We start from the raw sequence: 22,317 nt of genomic DNA on the forward strand, positions 1-22,317 counted from the left end.
TAAAGGGAGAATGTGGTTCTGTGTTTTTACATTATGTAAGATGTGAGTGCAGATTTAAAAATGTATCTCAACTTTACTGCCTGCAAAGTACTTTCAGTCTGTTAGTGACCCAGATAATTCCTTTAAGCATGCTCCTGAACAGCAGTTTTTCAATAAAAAAAGATCAAATAAAACACATTAATTTGGGGAGAACAAGAATAATAACTTACAAAAATGACTGTTATATTGTCTCCTGATTTTCCATAATTTTGCTTTTTGGGTTTACTAGGTATTCACGACATCTACTGCATGCATGTCCATCCTGGAAGAGGGATCCCTCCACTGTTGTGCTTCATGAGGTTTCTTCCATATTTTCCCCTGTTAAAGCATTTTATTTGGGGAGTTTCTTCTAAGGTTATACCATGTCATGAAAAAGTAATCGTAGAGTGTCGAAAAAAAGTCATACAGAATTCATACTATATACCACAAATCATAAAAATTACATAGTATAGTATATGGAAAAAAAGTCATAGTAAAGTAAATCTAAAAGTCATGGAATAGCATTTTGAAAAAAGATATGAAAAAATGTATATTATAGTATGTCTATAAAAGTCATAGTATTATAAGTTAAAAAAAGGAATTAAAGTCATATATCTTGATAAAAACGTCATAAAAATATCAGTTAAGTATCAGTGTCATAGTTTTTTGGGAAACATCGTCAAGAAAAAAGTAATTGCATAGTATTTCCAATAAATTCCTAAAAAAGTCGGGATAGTTTGACGAAACAAGACATAGTATGTTGAAAAAGTGATACAATTTCATAGTTTGTCTTTAATTTTTTTCACAAAAGTCATACTATAACCCCAAAAGTCGTAGTAAAATATTTAAAATAATGTCATTGTCGTAAAAAGTCACAGTACAGCAAGTTAAGAAGAGTCGTACTTTAGTATGTTGCAAATAGTAACAAACAATTCATAGTATAGCAAGATGAAAACATCCATATAGAATCCTAGTATATTATGTCTGAAATGTCATCAAAATATCACAGTATAGTATTTCAAAAGTAATAATACAGCATCCCTACCCCTCTGAATGGAGATCCAAAGGACACGGCCTCCTCTTCCTCCTCCTCCACTGCCAGGTAAACCTCTGCAGGTCCTGCTGGCGTCTTCAGGTTGGGGAAGGTCCAAGTCTTGGAGCGAGGAGAAAACATGTTCGCTCCACAGACCTCTTTGTCTGTAGATGGAGAATTTTAAGACTCGTTTCATCTCGTTTCCACACGTCATCACTAAATATAATCTGTCAGGAGCACAAACGCTTTTAAAAACTGAACTATCTCAACAACCACTGGATGAATTGCCATGATATTTTGTACATATGTTCATGTTCCCCAGAGGATGCATCTGTACTGACTTTGGTTTGTGTAATGTCTCTGTTCTTTACAACCTCACAGCACAACTGTAGACTCTTTAGTATCGTTTCATTTTCAGAACCTCAGCCTTGTGAATCGATGACAAATGTAAGAAGTGTACAAAAGCACAACGTATAGAGGCTATATAAAACAACTAAGTGACATCTGACAATGCCCTGAATGCTACTATGCACCTTCACGGATGACGCCGACGGAGCTTCTTCCCTCCAGCACGGCGCCATACTGAATGGTAGGAATCAGCTGTTTGTGAGGCACGTAGCACTCCTCCTGGGACGTGGGCTCTCTGTCCAGGGTGCGGGCCCGTCGGCCGGCCCTCCCCGGGGAGCCAGAAGAGTGGCGCTCGGCCCCCGCCCTCGTCTTGGACAGGCTCCGTCCTGCCGCACCGCTGCTGCTGCTGCTGCAGTCGGGCAGGGGGAACGTACCGATGCCGCTGTCCAGGGTGTACGTGGAAGCACCAGAACCTGCAGAGAAAGGAGACATTCAGTGACTGACTGATGTGGAGAAGCATACATGAATAAACAACATGCTCACATAAACAAATTAATAAATAAAAATACACAAAGGAATGAAGAGATAAATGAGTAAATTAATGAATATCCCATTATTTATATGATCTTTTACTGAAGTGGTGAATCGATATTCCTCTGGGGCGTGACCTGGTTTATTTCCCCTTGATATGCTAATTAAGGTACGAGCCAATTTATTTGCCCTCACTGTGCAAATTAGGTTTGATTGAAAACTGTATGGATTGTAGTATAGGCAGAAACACTCAGATCTTTTACTGAAGTATAAGTAGTAATACCACAGTGTGATAATACTTTACAGATTAAAGTCCTTTAAAACAAAAAAAGCATTAAAAAATGTTTCCAAACCCGTCTGTCTTGTGGGTTCACTCCGATATTATAAAACATGTGTATGTGCCTCTAGTGTGTGGGTTTTTCTTCTTTAATATCATGAATATGAAAAAAGTTAATTATACACATAATACATAGACCTATAATAATATATATACGCAAATACATTTGACTGTATCTGTGTAAATAAAACCGAACAAATATCACTCCCCAAAAAAAACAGTTATAGAAATTCTGTATTCGACATACTATGCTAGGAACTTTTAATTACTTTTTTCATCATACTATATGAAGACTTTTTTTGACATACTATAACTTTTTTATGATTTTTTTCGACAAACTATACTATGACTATTTTTACGACTTTTTGACATGCTACACTACGACTGTTTTCATCATACTATAATATGAATTTTGTATGACTTTCTTTGGACATACTATACTATGAATGAATGCTATACAATGACTTTAATACATTTTTCGACATGCTATACTATGACTTTTTTCAACATACTATATTTAGATTTTTCTTATGGTTGTTTTCTAAATGCTTTACTAATACATTTTTCAATATACTATATAGTCTGACTTTTTCTTTACTTTTATGAAATACTTATTTATAAATATTTATTATAGTTTTATAGCATACTATGCTATGACCTTTAATGGCATGCTGTATTTTGAGTTTTTTATGACTCACGTTGATTACCTCTAGTAAGTGTACATTCCACCACTGCTAACCTGTGATGTGTTCCTGTGATTATACGTTAAAATGTAGTAATTTACTGTATTTCTCACTTTTAAATTCTTAAATATTCATTCGTCCATTCGCCACAAGTCTGACTCAGCGTTAAAAAGGTCGTAACGCTCATAAACCTTAAAAAAGATGTGATATTTCTTTGCTCTGATAAATTCCTGACAGACAGTCTTACCTGCAAAGTGTTGAGAGTGAACTGAATCTGCAAGATTTTCATCTGATGTGATCTTGCCTATTCTGTCGGATCCCTGCGTGAAAAAACAACAAAGCAGCAGATGGAGTAAATGTACCAAAAGTCGGCTCTTTACACCAATATGCAGGAAACTAGTCGAACAGCAGTAGAACCCAAGTTTAGCTGTGAAAAATGACACGATGTTGAACAAACGTCACCAGGGTTAGAAGAGGTCTTCAGATTCTTTTTCTTAAAGTTACTGCAAGGAACTTTGAACTGGTTATGAAACAATCTCAATTGAATACTGACATCTCTAAATGACCTACATAATTAAAGAGACCATCAGCGGAAGATTGGCTCTTTCTACATAGTTATCTTATTACTTGTCATTGGTGCCATTCCTTAGATGAAATCATGCCGTTTCACCAGATACTCCGTCAGCTCAGACTCCAGAGCGGTTTCTGGCAGGAAACCAGCCCACCGCAGACCGACCCAGATCCGGCTTTGCTTCCGCCTTCAACCTGCAGTCGAAGCTCTGGCGGGAGGAAGAGAGCTCGGCGCGGGCAGCCGCCTCTCATCCTCCAACCAGGAGCTGAGCTTTGCCCTGCTGGAGACCCAGGCTGTATGGTTGGGCTCGCTGTAGGGACGGAAGCCACGAGAGAACCAGAACAAGGACTGCTCGTAGCAGAATGTCAGACCCTTCAGCAGTAAAATGATAAGATCTTCTAAAAGGGTCTCTGGCGCTCGGAAAAACCACCACTTTCTTCCACAGAGACCACCAAAAATCAACACAAAATGAAGTTCCTTGTAGTAACTTTAAGTAAAGTTAGAAATACCAAAATCCGAACATACTTCACATACTGTCGCTGTTTTGTAAGAACCATGTATCTCTAAAGTCAACGTTTCATGAGCTCAGAAAAAGAACCCCGTTTTCAGCTTTGTGATGAAGGATTTTCCGGCTGATCCAAGAGGGTTTTTATTAGTTTTTTTAGCAGAGAAGACGGAGGATTTTCTCAACCTCAAAGGAACACTTCATCCTTCAGTTTATCAGAAACATTCAAAATCAACACATCTGGAGAGAGATGGTTTGGTTTTCACTGGACAGGAAGGGAATAAAAGAAATTGCAACCTGAAAGTTGCTTTAGCTGTCAGAGACACTACATTTGTGTGATATGTAGTGGAGGAGAAGTATATAGTTGAATAAAATGGCAATATTCAAATAACGTAGAAGTACCTTGTACTTGATTACAGTACTTGAGTAAATGAAATGAAACCTGAGAGCTTGATGCATTAAATGAAAGTGAGTTGTGTCTTCCTCCTAGTCAGTTTGTTTTATCACTATTGTAAATATAAACATGGTGTCAGTTTGTGTCTGACTAAAGAGAAATAAATTAAAGTGCAACTAACGAAGTACCTTCTCCATATCGTCACGACTGGTGGTGTGACTGATGATGTCGCCCTGCTGACAAAACACCGGCTTGGAGCTCTTACAATCGAACGAGAGCCGACGCTGGGGCACGCTGATCACGTCTTTCCCGTCCACTCTATATTTATCAAACACAAGACAAGTTGAGTTAAATTGTCCAAGCTTTACCAGAAAAAATTAAGTGTTAGCATTCTCCCATTGAAAAGGATAGTTTGCAATACAGACTATTCAAACAGGATCATTACTGTAGTGACAACCACAACTCAACTCTTTTCTTTTCTTTAGTTTTTTAGTTACTTTAAAATTGTACGTATTATCTATTTATGTTTTACTTATTCCTGTTGTGTCATTACGCAAAACTATTTCACAAAGAATATTAAAAAAAGAAATAGTTTTTGGAAATATTCTTATTCACTTTAAAGCTGAGAGTAAGATGAGAAGAGCAAAAAAGTCTAGTGTATTTGATTTAGAGGCGCTGAAACCACTTACTTATTCCTTAAACGGTAAGATATGCCAAATGAGCCTTTTTCCCCAAAATGCCAAACTGTTCCTTTAATTTATATTTGTTTTTAATAACTATTTGTTATTAAGCCGCCTTACAATCCACTTGACCTTGTTGAGTCCTCACCTGTTCAACAGCTGTTGCATGAAGTTGTCAGAGCGTGCTCCCCTGTACATGACAGCCAGCTGTCCCTGAGCCGGGTCCATCACCACCTCACAGGAGTGACCCCTCCCCGACCGCTCCACGTACGCCCTCTCCTCCTCCAGCGCCCTCCTCAGCCCCTCTGCCTTCTCCATCAGAGACGAGATGTTCAGGCCTTCCACTCCTTCTTTACACCTGGTGGCCATTTTCACAGAGTCCCTGCCCACCGAGGGCATGTTGATCTTCCACTCCTTCTTCTCGTCCTTCGCTTTGGTCGCGTCCGTCTTGCGGCTCAGCGCCGGCAGCTTGCTCTTCTTCAGGCCGAACCAGCTAGCGATGCCGTTGGAGGCTTTCTGCTTGACCTCGATGCCCTGTCCTCCTCTGTCTTGCTCCTGGAGCTTCAGCATGTTCTCCTCGATACCCTTCATAACCTTCTGCTCGATGGCGGATTGTGGGCTGGGAACTGGCGGCAACGGCTTCTCCCCCTCGGACATTGGAGGTCTCGGGGGAGGAGGTGGCAGGCTGTCTCCGAACATAGGATTCTTTTTCCCTTTGCTGCCGATCTTGGTCCTCTCCTCTGATTTGGACGAGTAACGTGGGGCCTCTGCGGGCTTCCCCCCTCTGTGGACGGGCGTGCCCTGGCAAGGTTTGGACGGCGACTTTGGGGGAATTCTGTTGGGGCTGTTGCTACTGTGAGGACCAACAACTGGTTTAAGGTTATAGGCCAGATTCAGGGAGCCAGGACACTTAATGTTGTTGCGTAGTACCTGCGGAGCATCCGTGTTGGGGGACGGCAGACCAATTTTACTCTTTGAGACTTCTGTCTTGGTCACGCACAGTTCTTGTTTAACCACCACTGAACCAGAAGATTTGACAGCCTGCTCATACAGCTGAGATGAACCCGGGTACTTCAAACCACCACTAATAACTCTAGGTTTACTGTCCAAAGAGTCTGTGTATTTTGAATGTCTCTGCTCCTCTTTCGGGAGCTCCATGGGCTCCTTGCTCCTTTCTTCTTCATATGTGCCCTCATTCACTGTGTCGACCGGCCTGAGATTGACTTGTAAATCCTCAGAGCTCCTCAGCTTTCCAAGTGCAGCCAGCCTCTCTTTGAAAGCGTGGTGACTGGAGTCAGCCTGGGGTCTCGGCGCCCCGGCCGCAGGCCTCTTGGGGATGGAAGAGGAGTCGCTCCTCCTGACTGGAGGTGGCGGCGGCTGCTGCTTCTGCTGCTGCTGCTGCTGCTGCTGCTGTGGCTGCTGGACAACCTCAGAGCTCTGCACAATGATCTCCCTCACATCTGCCGCCGGTTTCTCTCTGGTTTGTGAGAAGTTGGCTCTGCCCTGCGCGACCTTGCTGATGGCGGATGTGTTGGGCAAGCTGTGGTGGTTAACCCACACTGGGCTGTCTGAATCCTCTTCTTCATCTGATGTGGATTCTGACGTGGACGAGGACGACTGCTTTCTTTGAGGAGGAGGGTTGAGGACACTTTCGGGTAACGATTTAACAAGCTTCCTCTCACCCCCGTTCGCCTTTATTTGGGATGGAAGTGTGGTTCTCTTTTCAAGGCCCTGGGTTGGTTCCTCCTCTCTGGAGTTGGTAGACATAACGCAGACATTTTCATAATGAGGGACCCTCTGAGATACTTTGGGTGAGGATGAGGATGCGGAGGAAGGAGCTCCCATCTTTGAAGCAGCACTGGCTTTAGGTGCAGAGAAGCTGCTGTAGCTTATATCCTGAGCGGGCGGGGCGGAGACGTCTTCAGGCTGAGGAGGTGAGGTTGGCGCCGAGTGTGTGGCAGGGTAGGACTCAGACCTGGAGGGCGGTGGAGGGGGCTGCCTGCACCTCTCTGTGGTGGTGGCTCTGCGTGTGGGAACAGGTGAGTGGTACACCTCATAGTTGTTTGTGCGACAGGGGATCCTGGAACTGCGGGTGAGTTGGGGGCTCAGACGGACGGCAGAGGTTGAAGGTTGAGACTTCTCCCCTATCGTGGGAATCTTCAAGAACTTGAGCAGTTTGGACGGCGAGTTGATGGCGGCGGTTTTGACGTCGGTGAGGCACGACGTGCTGGGGCTGATGGAGGCACTGGCTCTCACGGAAGGAGCCTCCTGATCTGTGCAGTCTTTCTCAGGGACGGCTGAGGCGTCATTCGACATGGCAGGCTTGACGCCGTTGTGAACGCCATCGCTCGTCTCCATGTCACAGTGGGAGATCTGTGCGCTCTCCTTCACAGAACTGGGCAGGTGGGAGGTGGGACAGAAACCAGTGAGCTCTTCAGAGACACTAGCATTTAGACAACTCTCAGAGCTATCCTGCTCTTGCTCCACTTCCATCACCTCCAAATTCGGTGCCGTTTCCGTGACTGAGGAGTGGGCGGTAGCGCCTGCTGGTTGCTGGTGGGCTTCATTCTTGGTGCATTGTTTAGACGGGGGAACAGACTCCGCCGTTCGGTTCTTACTGTGACATTCGCTTGTAGCAGCTGCAGGAACTACATGGCTCTGGGTGGCTGAGTTGGCTTTTGAAGGACTACAGACGTGGTTGCATGGCTTTGGAGGACTGTCTGGGCTCTTCTTGCAGTGTAAACAGCAGGTGTTCCCTCCTTCACACTTCACTGCCCCGTCGCCGTTGACCCGCTGGTGTGAGTCAGTGTCAGAGCAGGAGTAGTGGCAGTGTGTGTGGTGGGATTTGCAGGGTAGTGGAAGGGGGTCCGCAGTGGCCAAAACAGCCTCTGTGGACATAAGCACCTGGCTGTAGTCGCAGAAAGACAAGCTTGCGGTGGACGGGTGGAACTTCAGAGGGTCCGTCTCTTCCATCTTGCGAAGTACCTCCAGGATGTGTGCTTTCTTCTTGAAGAAGGGAGACAGGGCCTCCATGGAGGCGGCAGGGCCACGAGGGCCCGGGGAGGCATGCTGTGTGCGGTAGCCATTTCCCTTTGGACAAAAATAGATCTCTATCAGCACACAATTCAATGCCAAACAATTCATTTCATCAAGACCTTTAGAGTGTTTGCGTACAGGAAATGAGTACAGGGCAGATCAGCTTTTTAAAAGCACAATAGTTGAAAACAGAGCAAATGTCAGAGCATGTTATCACGTCACACACACACAGGTCTCACTAAGAGGCTTTGATATAATCCTGTTGTTTCACTCTTAATGTTTGGAAAAGGCTTTGGAATAATCACCTTGGCTTGTGCTTCAGTCTGTGCAGGCTCCGCCTGTTTGGCAGAGTCATTGTGCAGCTGTGCATTGTAGTCTGGGAGGGGTCCTGCCTGGACCTGTAATGGGAGATTCATGAGGCAATTATGATGACACTGTATACACTACAGCTTATTGTATACACAGACAACTAGTAGCTATATTGCCCTGACATCTGTTGGAACAATATAGAGCAGACGTGAAAAGCCTGAGATCCATTACTGGCTCAGCAGCGTCTGAAAGAATGAGGCTGAGGTGAAAAATAAATTAACAGCTTCCTGTGGTTTTTGAGAATTAACAATCAATATTGTTACAACCTATAGGGGCATTCTGTATTATGGGCACTCTTACTTTTGATACTTAAAGTACATTTTGATGATAATACTTCTGTACTTTTACTTAATTTATCAACGCACTTCAACAACATTGTCATTGACAGTTAAAAATCAGGACAAAAATAGACCAGAGACATTTTTAAAATGTATTTCACACATTCGCCTTCCTTGACATGGCGCCTACATTACCCACAATGCAACTTGACCACTGAGAGTTCAGCAGGAGATTTGGCTGTGTTATGCTAGTAGTGACTAACGTAACCTCAAGCTGCTAGCCTAAAGCGGAGATTAGCAGTGGCCTCAAGAGGTCCGGTAAGCTTACTTTCTTCTAATTCCACACCCAAAGATTTATTTCACACTTTTATTTCAACACTTTCAAATGTGTAGTCTTCAGTTTGAAACAACACGGATTCAAGTGAAATCACTCAAGGACATTTATGCAGCTTCACAGAGCTCCTTCTGGAGACCCAAAAGCCTTCTTAGCTTGATTCACATAAGCAGTAGCACTCCACAAGGCTTCAGTGGAAGAAGTTCAGAGTGCACATGACACACAGTCACTTATGAATCACTACAGCTGATTTACCTGGTAGTGAGCAGTGGGGTGGTTGGGCAGCTTCTGCTGAAAGAGCTCACAAAGCGCTCGGTTTTGTCTCTCCAGGTCAAAGACCAACATCTTCAGCTTGATGCACTCCTCTCTCAGATCCTGTTCAGAGACACACGGAGCAGTGAGACACCTGATGACGCTACAGTTAGTTCAAATCCAACCACAGACGCAGCAATGCAGCTTTCTGTTACCTTTTGATTCAGCAGAGCTTGGACCACGTGGTTGGCCACCTGATAACACCAGAGAACATCACATTTTACACAGAACGACTTTATAATGATGTTCTTAGTTTCTACATTATATTCCGCAACATGAACTAACCTCATCCAAGCATCTCTCATAAGCTTCTCTCTGACTCTCATTCGCCAACATCAGAGCAGAGTTTTCTGCCTGTGAGGAAAACAACAATTAAACACGAACAGCAGTTATTTAGTTACGTCATTTATTGTGCCATGCACATTTAACTGCCCAGCACACATGAATATATGTTAAAATACAGGTGCATTGGTAAAACATTTGTCAGACGTGAACACAGTCTTACTTCTTATATAGAACGATTAAATGCAGTCAAACTGGTCCCAGTCAAATAAAACTTACACTTCGTATGTTTAAAACAACGTGTTCATTTATGAGCTTCCTTCTACAGCTGCTGGGAGGTGGATTGTGTTGCTTTTGGACAGAGCCAGGCTAACTATTTCTCCCTGTTTCTTGCCTTTATGTTAAGCTAAGATACAACAATGCGTGTGCTTTGATTGTTTCCTCACCTCCAGCTCCCTCAGTCGGTCCATGAGCTCGCTGCTGTTGTCCTCCAGAATGGACTCCACGTCTCCCTCCTCGCCTTCCTCGTCCGAACCAAAGTCTTCATCACACATCCTCTGTTCTGTCTCATCAGACATTGTTCTCATCTGTAAACACACAAGGTGACACTGCAGCTATCACCATCACAATCTTCTGGGAAAACAACATACGGTAATAAAACACGAGCCGCTCTGGACGGTGACCAACGTTATGAGAATGCCCTCCATTCCTTAAAAGGTACAGTACATCTTATTTCCCTTTGCTACCCTGCGCTGAAGCTACTATATAAAAGGTTCTTCTCATACGCACAACAGATTATTTTAACAGATATGGATCTGACAGTATTTAGGACCAGATTTGGAAATAGTTAAACGTTGGTAGGACACCTCACAGCTGACCCGTCACAAGCAGTTATCCTGCTCCTACTGTATGCACCGATCTGATATGCAGCACATTAAATACTTTGTTGATATCATAATAAAAAACAATGTTTCCGTTATTGGTTACATACAAGCTGCTGACTCAGTTCAGCAACCCCTGGTCTCATGTTACCTCACATAAAATAATTGCAACGAGCTCAGAGCAGTAAGGTATACAGATTTTCAATTTGTGAAAAAGTGAGTAGCCGCATCGGATCGATAGTACTCTGACACCTCAACTCAGGGAATCTCCAGATACAGAGTCATTATCAGGAAAGGAAACATTAGATCTGTGCATCCACACCTGCCCCTAGAAGAACGTAGGTTAGGTTTCAGAGGTGGGGGGGACACGATGAAGTCAGGGGCTTTCACCTCATTATATAATTCATATAATAATTCTTAATCTAGAACACAACACATTATGACTGTAGCAACACTCTTTTATATTCTCCAAAATGACCACTACTGCCTTTAAGTCTGTGGGAAGGTAAATTAAATACTCAGAAGGTGGTAACTGACTCCATATCAAAGTTTAACCTTTGAATGAATGAAAAGTTACACGTTAAAAAGATCAATTCAGTCTCATTATAAACAGTCTTGCTCTACAGAGGAATTAACTAATTCATTTAAAGTATTAGTTCAGTCAATAACAGCGTACATTATAGTAAAAGACAATCCAAACAATGGCATCTTTATCATAATAAATGTATTTAAATCACTTTCCCAAATGTGACTGACATTGAAATAGGTTGTTGTGCTTTCCGTTATAATGGTAATCCAACAAAAACAGTTGGAAATGCTGAATCTTGTTTTAGCCCATAGCTGCGTCTTCCTCTCCCAACAACCTAATCACATAGTGCAGCCTTAATGCCGCCTGTGAGGTGAAGCCCAGGGCAAAAGAAGTCCACTAAGCACTCACTGCGCCTTGCAAAGATAATTGCTGAGCTTACAGTAATAATGAATGTATCAACATTATAATCACAGTACGGAGGACGCCGTTTGAAGAGATTACGTAAAAGTAAATAAGACTGAAAACTGTAAAAGTTCAAATTCAGATATTGAAGATGATCATACTGTATGTATCGTAGCATATCCATATCTACCCCTGACTGCTCGATTTAGAGGCTTTTCATTACTGTTTAATCTGTATAGTACTCCACACTACTGCTTTCGGCACTTTAGATAAGATGCTAAACTGCATTTTGTTGTCTCTACTAAATACTACAATTTGATCTAATCTAGAACAGAGAAATACAGCAAACCCTCATTTCAGAACACGGAAATAGCGAACGTTTGCCTCATAAATGACTTAAATGATTAATCCAAATAGATTTTCTGTCGATGGACTAATCATTGCAGCCCTACCTGACCGTATCTGATGTGTCCTGCTGCAGTAAACCTCTTCCGTCTGGTTTCTCCAAGCAAACCAAAACAAACACCAGTTAACGGAGCCGAGGTCTGCTTCACATCAGACACAGCTCTCATCTCCAACACTGACGTTAACCATATTACCACCGTTACACTGTTTATATTCCGTTTATCTGACAGACACAACATTTCGCTTCAACGCTGCTTCGGAGTTTTGACATGGTCTCATCTACAGGGCAGAGACATCATACCTACAGTGTATTTAGGATTACTGAGCACATTAATCCATCCATCCTGCATCATTTCGGATAGTTTCAGATGGACTGTAGAGAAAGAATGGCGTCCATATTCCTCTACAGCTTCAACGAGTTCACCAGCTCAACCTGCAGAAACCACGCTGAGCTGCACAGGCTGCCTGAGTCTGTGAGCACGCTACCCTGCAGGACATATGGCTGAGGACCAGTCTAGTAGGCATGGCTCCAGGTGTGTGTGTGTGTGTGACTGTGGGTATGTGTGTGTGTTGTCAGAGGGGAAATAGGTGTGTCGACATGGACCCAGATCCAACCATCACATCTTAAGGAGTCATTAGAGCGGATGAGACGAGCCTAATTCTGTGGCTGGAGGCCAATCAGGAACTGGCACAGTTTACAAGTGACACACAAACAAACCACCACGTATGTGTAAATGTACAAAGAAAGCTTCAAATATTTAGCGGACCACACAACTAAAATGTGTCTTTAGCACACGAAAACCATCACGTACCTACATTTTTGGTCAGATTATCAGACTTTCACTTATTCCTTGATCAGACATTTCCTATTGATATCCTATAGCCTATTTTTAGTCATTAAATCTCATGAAAAGAACAAAACCAACAATGAATGATACTAACAAGTATCGTCTGTGTATCCAAAGCCTGATATTTATTATTCATCTGTGCCCATCTGAGCTCCATTGTTGTCCAGAAACTATAAAATAAAATAAAAAAACACACCAGTGAACTGGGTGACATGTTCTTTCATTACCATGAACACACACTGTAATCCCCCATACACGGTCCTGCTACCCAAATACTCACTAGAGCACCAAATGTGGACTAATCCGCAGACAAAAATGCACATAAATCCCCGTCTTTGTGTCATTTTTGCTAAAAACTAGTGTTCGGCTGGTTGAGGAAATTACTGACCCTTTTTTTAAACATGAAAGTATATAAATCTATCTATATACCTGACTTGTTTTTAAACCTGCATTCACAGATTTGTTGTGGTCTATATACACATCCAAAAGTTACAGAGAAACACTATCATTCATTAGAAGTCATGTTTGTGTCCATCTGATGAATGTTTGTCTAATATTCCCTCTTTTTAAGCTCCGTTTATTTGGTCTCCGACGACTCCTGAGGGAAATATCCGTCTCTTAGCTGCCAAATCCTCCCCTATGTTCGCCATCGAGTTATAGTTTTGACTGTCAGGTAGAGTGATCAGAGCGCTGAGGGTGAACCAAAACAAGTCGCCGGCCATAAAACCAAAACCATGAGCTGAATCACGCTAAAAAGCTCTGTAAAGTCTCCGACTCTGTCGAGTGAACTGCAGAGTCTGTGATAATTTGTAAAGATTCTCTGTGGTTTCATCACTATAAGCGACTCCTTTCACATACACGCAGTCATGTGATCCATTGTTAGGATAAAATAATTGATTACAGCTGCTTAAAAGATTTATGTCTTCAGCTAGAGTGAATGGTCTTAGGGCTTAGAGCCAGTCTGGTGAAACTGGAAAGTATTGAGAAACAGACGAACGCATTGTTTTGGTCTTTTTATGTTATTTCTTCACGATACCAAAAAAAAATACATAACAGCCGCTTTATCCGTTAAATTGAAAGAAGCTTTTGTAGAAAAGCATTTTTACAGTACACAGTAAGAAGTAGAGCTGCAGCGATCCACTGCAAATGTACTGGCATTCATTCATGTAATCTATTAATCATTTAAGTAATTTTTCAAGCTAAATTGCCAAACGTTCCAGCTCATATGTAGAGAAGATTATTTTATCTATGTCATTATTATAGTACACTGAATATATGACGGTCTGACAAAACAAGACATTTGAAGCCATCACTTTGGGCATTTCAACAGTTGTTTTTTTTTAGTTTTTGTAATGTTTTATAGACTAAAACGGTAAATTGATTAGTTGAGAAAAAAAACAAACATCGGATTTAATGATGAAAATAATTGTTAGTTGCAGCCCTAATGCGTCACCTCATTGGCACCAGTATCAAACATACTGCGAGTATAAAACTCACTACTGAAGTCAGTAGAGACCTGCTGGGCCTCATGTAACTGGAGCTGTTTGCAAAGCGTTTACAGGAAGATTATCGAACGTCACTGTGGATTGTGAAGCCTGACTGACAAACCTAAGCAGCACCATCCAAAGTGTAGGGAGCTTATTGAGCCGCGATTGACTGAACGCAGCTAAATCTACACGTATAATGGAGGGCTGATCAATGCAGCCCGTCCAAGAACGGAAGCAGATATTAGCCGTCCGTTTGACCTTGGACACAGAGCGGTTATAAATACCAGCTTTTCTCTTCACCTAATGCACATTAAAGCTCGGGGCAGCAGGGCTGAGATACAAGCACTCATCTCCCTGTGCGAACATTCACATGGAAATTACAGCGTGGAGAAAAAGACAAACAAAAGTGCAGCTAAATATAAACACGAGAATGTGGTTCTGCGGCTGCGGTTTCTGTTTGATGTGCAGAGTTAACGTCACAAGCCTGGCTGAAAATGCCACCAGAAAGAAGCAAGTTGAGTCCCTTTTATCCAGAATGCAACAGGCCTGAAACAAGTGCTGGATCTAAGACCTATTGATATCCAATCAAAGAGCAGACCAACTGATGAAAGAACATGGAGGGGTTCAGTCATTATTAATCACACAATCACGCCAGTGCTCAGATCTTTGCACAGGCTTAAATACTCCTGTTGGTTTATAAAAACTAAAAACGTTTAGGGACAAAATACTGCAACCAACGATTATTTTAATTATTGATAAACCTGCCAATTTTTGAATGTCCATCCCCGTTTTCCTAGTAGTTAAGTTTAGTACAATGTCTTCAGATGTCTTGTTTTGCCTGACCAACAGAAGAAAAAAAAAAGAAATTCAGCAAATCCTCATATCGGAGAAGCAGCAACCAGAATGATCTGCTCGAAAAATGACTAAAATGATAAATATAGATGATCAAAATAGATGCCAACTAATTTTCTGTTTGATCATTTCCGTTGCTGGGCAGAACAAACTTAAGATCTGCTTCTGCATCTGCTTACCAAGCAACGCAAATGATGCAAATGACTGTTGCAGCACGTTGCAGCTCTAAGTTTGTTTTTTATATAGCTTTATGTTTCGTTTATAGCTTGCCTTGATGCCCTTTTTTTAATCTCAGATGTACAGCACTTAAACATCTTAATGTCTGAATTTAAATGCAGAGAGAGGGAGAAAGCTGCCAGCTGCTTTGTGAACTGCAGTATTGTCATCATGGTGGTGGACTGAGAGCCAGCGACCGCACACGCACGCACGCGCACGCACACACACACACACACACACACACACACACACACACACACACACACACACACACACACACACACACACACACACACACACACACACACACACACACACACACACACACACACACACACACACACACACACACACACACACACACACACGGGGGGCAAAGGAGAGGGTCAATGCGTCCCGGTGGGGCTGCAGTGTCAGGGAGCTCCTTCCACAGAGCTCTGCTGGCAGACTTACAGCCGCTGGTGCTGTCAGAGAGAAGCCACGAGGGGAATGCAAAGAGAGCTAATGACGCTGCTCTGTACACCAGTGGAGCAAGTATTCAGGGCCTTTACTCAAGTTGAAGTACTAATACCACACTGTGAAAGTACTCCGTTACAAGTTAAAAGTCCTGTATCCTACATTAAGTAAAAGCAAGTCAGTTCAATCAGGAACATGACTCCTGTGACTGTTATACTATTATACATTATATTAATAGATTATTATTACAATTGTTTTTTTGTAAAACAGCAGCTGTTCCCTCCGACTGTGAAACTACTTGTGAAAACTGTTGTATTTTGTCTTCTGTGGCTCTGAAGGGAACTTTGAGAACCCTGATGATGTCATGATGAAGTCATGGCAATGTCATCAGGGGTTACCTCAGTTTGGGCTTGAGTCTTAAGAATGTGTTACAAACTGGAGGTCTGGAGTTCAAAAGAAATGTTGCAGTTGCATTGTGGGAAATGTAGGTTCCATCATTTTCCTGACATTTAGAGACAAATTCTCAGGATATCTCGGCCTCTGCTCCATCGATTTTTACCAAATTTAAGAAAACATGCCAAACATTTACTGGTTCCAGCTTCTCAAATGAGACAATTTAAATGCCTTTCTTTTGATATATGTACACTGAATAATATAACATGAGTTTGGGACTGTTTGAGACATTATCTTGTGCAATGTGGGAGCATTTTTTAGTGTTTTAACGATACATCAATTAATTGAGGAAATAATCATCAGTTTAGTAGATAATGAAACTAACGATTATTCGCAGCCCTGATGAGATACCTTCACAGGGGAAGTCAAAGTTTAATGCATATTGCCCATTTCTTCTTTTTTTTTACTGCGACTATAAAAATGATTGCAGCGAATAAAAGAAACAATGCTGCAATAGATAGGAAAAAAGACAAAGGAGGAAGACAAATAAAAGAACAGATAAGACTAAAGGTCAACGTCAGCACAGTGCTTTTTGTTTCGTTCTTAAAAATCCAGCCCTGTCAAAAAAGATACAGCAACTAAACACAACATTGCCAAGTGTAAACAAAGAGCAACGAGGCTCAGCTGTCGCAGCTTAAAGGTCCAATCACTGAACAACACAGAGAGGCTCATGTGTTCGCCTCCGAGCCAAGTGAGCGTGTCCTGCTTTTGTTCTCCAATGGACACCTGAACATGAAGAATGTGAGCCGTGGGGACACTGGTGAGCTTTCATCAGCACACAAATAAAGTGAAACTTGACACCAGAGGAAAACCAACGTGTCATTTACTGTAAATAAATATCCAAGGTGTCCTTTAAACAAATTACCCAGCAGCAACTTCCGCAAAGGTCGGTGTGACTTTTCATGGGCGTTTTATCACCGAGACAGAAAGTGTTTTTATTATCTTTTATTTTCAGTGATACCAACGAGCCCGACGACAAACAAGCAGAGACACCGAGGAAAGGAGGTCAACGATGAATTCATCTTCACCTCTGTCCAATTCAGGAAGCTGATTTTAACTACAAACTGTTACACATTCTGTCGATAACGAACAAATGAGATGCCCGGATGATTGATCAGAGTAGATCGCCAGGAAATTAACAGACAGCTACTTTGATAAGCGATTAATCATTTTCTGGCTCTAGTTTCTTAAATCTGAGCATATACTGCTTTATATTGTTCAAAACTGAATATCTTTGGGTTTTGGACTCAACAAAACATTTGAAGATGTCACATTGGGCTCCGGGAAACTTTGATGGGTGATTTCACTAATCTCTGACATTGAAAGATTAATTAAAAAAAATGTATTTGCGATTATTTTGACAATCACACATTCAGTCAAACATTGTCCAAGTCCACCTTCTAAAATTTGACAATTTTCTGTTCTTCTTTGACGTATAAAACGGTAAATATAGTGTATATATATACACACAACGGTGTTAATATATTTTGGTTTTTGACGGTTCAGTGGACAAACCAGCAAATCAAAAGCTTGATTGTGGATTCAGCAAAAAATATCTTGGTAATTGATTTATCTTTTTTGTGACAATTTTCTGCTTTCTTTTGGTGATTTTGAACTTTAATTCCGTCAAAACAAGCTAATTAGAGCTGAAACTACGGCGGCTTATCGATTACTGGATCGACAGAAAATCATTTTAATAATCAATGAATTGATTCAGTCGATTATAAACATTCTTTGGTTCCAGCTTCTCAGATGTGAGGATTTATATCACTGTGAATTTAATATCTTTGGGTTTTGGACAAAACACCCAGATGTCGAGGGCATGCGTCACCTCTGTCTGAGATCAAGAAAACAACCGGCAAATTAACCGAGAATGAAAACATTTGATGCAGCCCTAAAACAACTATCACCTTCCTCTGGGAAACAATGAATCTGCTATAGTTAGTTGTAACCTTAGATCAGTGATACAGTTGACTACATGGTGAAGACACTCACCTGTAGTTTCAGCTCTCGTTAGGATCCTTGAAGAGGAGTCAGTCTCCTGTCAGGCACCTCTGTCTCCCAACAACAAAACCAAGGAGCTGAGGGAGAGAAAGCACAACGACACATTTAAATAAAGAAATAAAACCTCAGGCTTATCTTTTCTCCATCAGGCTTTCCAGTGAAAAGAAAACCACTTCCTGACATCTCCGCAAATCCTATTTGTGTCTTGAAATCATAAGATAGAAATCAGAAGATTTTTCCCCTTGTCATGAGATCTTGAAAAGTTAAGCTTGATGGCGGGTGTTTTAGGGTCATCGGGGGGGGGGGGGGGGGCGGACCAATGTCACCTCTGTCGTGTGGCGGGCAAAGGCTGCAGCTTTCCTTCGATCTCTTGGTTAACAGGAAACCGGGGAGGAGAGGAAGACGCTCCATTGCTCTCGGGAGATACCAGCGCTCGGCAGACGCCAGCAATGCCAAGACCACAAACCCCCACTCCTCTATCTCGCTCTCGTCTTCCCTTTCATCTCTGAGTCATTGTAAAGTGTAATGAAAGAAAGACGGATGAATAATTAAGCAGACGTTTGCGTTTAAGAACTCCCCCTTTATGCCAACACAGGACTGTACACAGTAAGTGCCACACAATGATTTCTTTTTAAAGTTTTCGGTGTAATGTGGGATTCCCCATTAACAGAGTCCCTTGTTAATTATGTTCACTTTGATACAAAGGTTTCCTTTAGGGCCTAAATGGCACACGCTGTCTGCGGTAGCGTCTCTGCAGCCAGCGTTTTGTCTGATCACCTCAGGCATGTTTAGACGCCGAGCCACAGCGTAAACTCTTCATTTCCAAAAGGGTCACACGGCCTGATCCTTTTAGAGCTTGTCAAACTGAAATGGGATTAGAGGTGTTGAGCATCTGCCCTCTCAATCTGGGTTTTAATAGAGTAAGAGCAGATCATCGGGTCTGGCAGTGCCCTCCTCGGTACACCTGGTCCTGAGAAAAGAAGCCGACCGGGATCTGGGATCTGTGTCATGAGCGCACGATCACAAAGACTGCAGATCACAGGGCTCAAAAATTAAAAAGCACAAGAGACCTTCGGCGATTTCACATCACCAGCATATATTTGCAGAGGGCAGACTTTGATTTCTGACAGCTGGACGCTGAGAAAATGATGAAATATTGAGTGAATGATGCAGCAGAAGACGACGAGTAGCTGAGATTCATGGAATGAGGGCAGAGGGGGAAAAAAAAACAGTTTCAAAGGCGACTCAGCCGAAGCAGTGAGAAGAAGAAGAAATGCACAAAAGCTTCTTAAATCATGTCAGTCGCACTCTTGAGGATTTGGCAAAGGCAAGGCCGTCTCAGGATATGTCAAACACCATCCTTTCCATCTGCCAATCTGGGAAAGGCGGAGATTGAAGTTCTTGCTGTGTAGACAAAGTGTGTAGGCGGGAGATGTAAACAATGTGACAAAAACCTAAATCCTCACATGGTGGAATTAAACAAGATCAGGGAAGACTGAAAATGTAGGCCAAAGTCTTTTTTTTTCCTTCTTTTTTTTATGCAGACACACCATCACCACGCGATTGTCTGCATCATTAATACTGATAAATATCAAAGAGGAGGAGGGATGTGGGTGACACAGAATCAGGCTGGGGGAGCTCCCTCGGTGCCGCTTCCTGTCTGATGTTTGGCTTTAAGAACCGAGACGAATCGTACACAAGCAATATTTGGGATGAGGAGCGGAGGCGGTGGAGAGATAGTGGGGGAGGGTGGGGGGAGGGAGATGGAGGAGGGGAAGGGAGCTCCCTTCTTCCCAAAAAGGCCTGAAAGGTTGGCTGTGCGCCATGTACGACTGAGAGCAATCGAACTGATCGCAGGGATGCTTCTTGGAATCTGTGCCAGGCGACCTACACACCCGAGGAGGAAACGCATCACGGGCTCCTCCGTCTCCGATACAACACAGACTGTGTTTTTGTTTCATCAAACACAAACAACATTTAGGCTGCGCTGTCCACCATCGGCGTACACATTTGGCAGATTTATGACACATTGTTTGCCTCGACCGAAACAATCCGACATTATTCTGCGTTTCCTCGGCTAAAATAAAAACAACGCAGTGTCGTAAAAGAGCTCCTAAAATGTAAGCTAGCCCACGGATACCAATGCTAAACTAAACACACACACACAGACACACACACACAGACACACACACACACACACACACACACACACACACACACACACACACACACACACACACACACACACACACACACAGACCTGCCCCAAGAGTCATCATCAAGTCCATTCATGTTAAGTCAACACCAAAAAACCTCACAAAACACGTGTTCCCTCTCTGTCACATCTTCTAACACTCAAACAAGTCAAAATCTGCTGCATTTAGACACAGAAGCCGCGTCACAACAGGAAGACACAACTAGAAGCCCAGAAAACACCATGTCAGCTGTAAATATTCAACCAGTATTCACACGTTTACACAAATCCGCCCTCCATCAAGCACACATATTGTGTCAGCTCACCGTCCTCTTGCTGCCTTTTCAGTCATCCAGGCGGCGCATCCAGAGGTCTCCTCACAGCAGAAGAAGAGGTGAAAAAAAAAAAAAAGAGAGAGCAACAGAAAGGACACAACCTTACATTTCGGTTTTCCGGCTGCTGTTGTCGCGGAGATTATTTTCCTCCCTGTTAAAAGTGCCGTCACCCTGCGAGTGAGGCGAGGAAGCCGGTTTCCTCTACGCTTCAGCTAGAGAAGGCCTGTCCTTGGGCATGTGCATTGTGTGTGTGTGTCTGTGCTGTCTGCAGAGGCTGCCATGTCTCCCATTGTTCCAGGGCGAGTGAGGCAGGCTTCCTACCCCAATAGACCCTGCCTACTACAACAGCTGTGGACCAGCCCCCACCTCTCTGCCACTCGCCTTCTCCCCTCCTCCTCTTCCTCCTCCTCCTGCTACAACTCCTGCCTCTCTGCTGCTGCTGCTGCTGCTGCTGCTGCTGCTGCTTCTAAACATTAACCCTGCAGCTGCCGGCTCAGGCCCATAAAGAGGTGGAGAGGGGGGTTGTGTTTCAAAAGAGACCCTACCATGTAACGGACAAAGGAAGTTAACAGAGAGAGGATATCCGACAGCCGGGCTGAACTGACAGCACTTCTGCAGAGAACCATTCAGTGCCCTAGAAAGAAGGCAGGCTCTGTGCTAAGAGGATTGTCTTCCTCAATCACAGCGGTAATAAGTGTTGGACTGAGTCCTGTGAGGCTGCGCTGAGGTTGGACTGTTATATGTGACACGTAGAGCGACACCAACAAATCGGCCCGTATTACCTTATTGCAGATCAGTAGACATTGCGGTTTAAAGTCATTTAAAAACAGTGGCACTGTGACATAGTTTGTCCACCAGAGGGCGCTGACAAGTTCATTTTTACACAGTAAAATGTCACACAAAAAAAAAAAAGACAAATATAAAAGGATTAAATGACTTATGATCAATATTGTTTGTTTACATTATGCATTTATGTTTAAAGAGATATCAGTATCGGGCTCAAGCAGCAATGGCATCTTCGCTGTGCAAAATTATTTAAACAATTTGAGGTGACATCAATATATCATTTTTATCATAATTCCAAACATGTGTTGGTTAAAACTTCTCAAACATTATCATTTTCTGCATCTGAATATAAACAGAATATTTGGTGTTTTTTGACTGTAATAGCACCTTTCACTATCGATCAACTGAATAAAAACTAGATGCCAGATCAATAATAATCGTCCGTTGCAACCCTTCAATAAACGGATTAATCTGGTGATTATCTCGTAGATCAATTGATTTATTGTTTGGCATTTAAAATGAATGAAGTGAATAAAACCTCTTTTAAGAGCTTGTTTTGTTCAAACACAAAGATACTCAATTTACTGTCACACAACAAGCGTCACAATGGAGAAGCTGGAATGAGTAAATATTTGGTATTTTTTTTAGGGAAAATTGACTTCAATGATGAATCGATTATAAAAACGGTTGCTTCTTCACATCTGAGAAGAGACGTTTAACATTTTGTTCATCCAAATAGCTCCAGGTTCACCTTGTCA

The 22,317-nt window shown here is 42.6% G+C and overlaps 1 protein-coding gene across 1 annotated transcript in view; it reads right to left on the reverse strand.

Moving 5' to 3' along the window:
• Positions 1-22,317, reverse strand: part of nckap5l (NCK-associated protein 5-like) — a 36,408-nt gene that overhangs the window by 1,369 nt on the left and 12,722 nt on the right. The window contains exons 2-12 of the mRNA XM_079183059.1: positions 18,236-18,321; positions 10,158-10,298; positions 9,715-9,783; positions 9,585-9,623; positions 9,373-9,492; positions 8,442-8,534; positions 5,249-8,190; positions 4,609-4,738; positions 3,198-3,270; positions 1,585-1,872; positions 1,064-1,215 (exon numbers count right to left, since the gene is read on the reverse strand). Of these exons, the coding sequence (XP_079039185.1) occupies positions 1,064-1,215; positions 1,585-1,872; positions 3,198-3,270; positions 4,609-4,738; positions 5,249-8,190; positions 8,442-8,534; positions 9,373-9,492; positions 9,585-9,623; positions 9,715-9,783; positions 10,158-10,298 (4,047 nt within the window). The 5' untranslated portion in view covers positions 18,236-18,321. The remainder of the gene's footprint in view (positions 1-1,063; positions 1,216-1,584; positions 1,873-3,197; positions 3,271-4,608; positions 4,739-5,248; positions 8,191-8,441; positions 8,535-9,372; positions 9,493-9,584; positions 9,624-9,714; positions 9,784-10,157; positions 10,299-18,235; positions 18,322-22,317) is intronic.

Source organism: Pholis gunnellus (assembly GCF_910591455.1).
Source record: "Pholis gunnellus genome assembly, chromosome: 2".
NCBI lineage: Eukaryota > Metazoa > Chordata > Actinopteri > Perciformes > Pholidae > Pholis > Pholis gunnellus.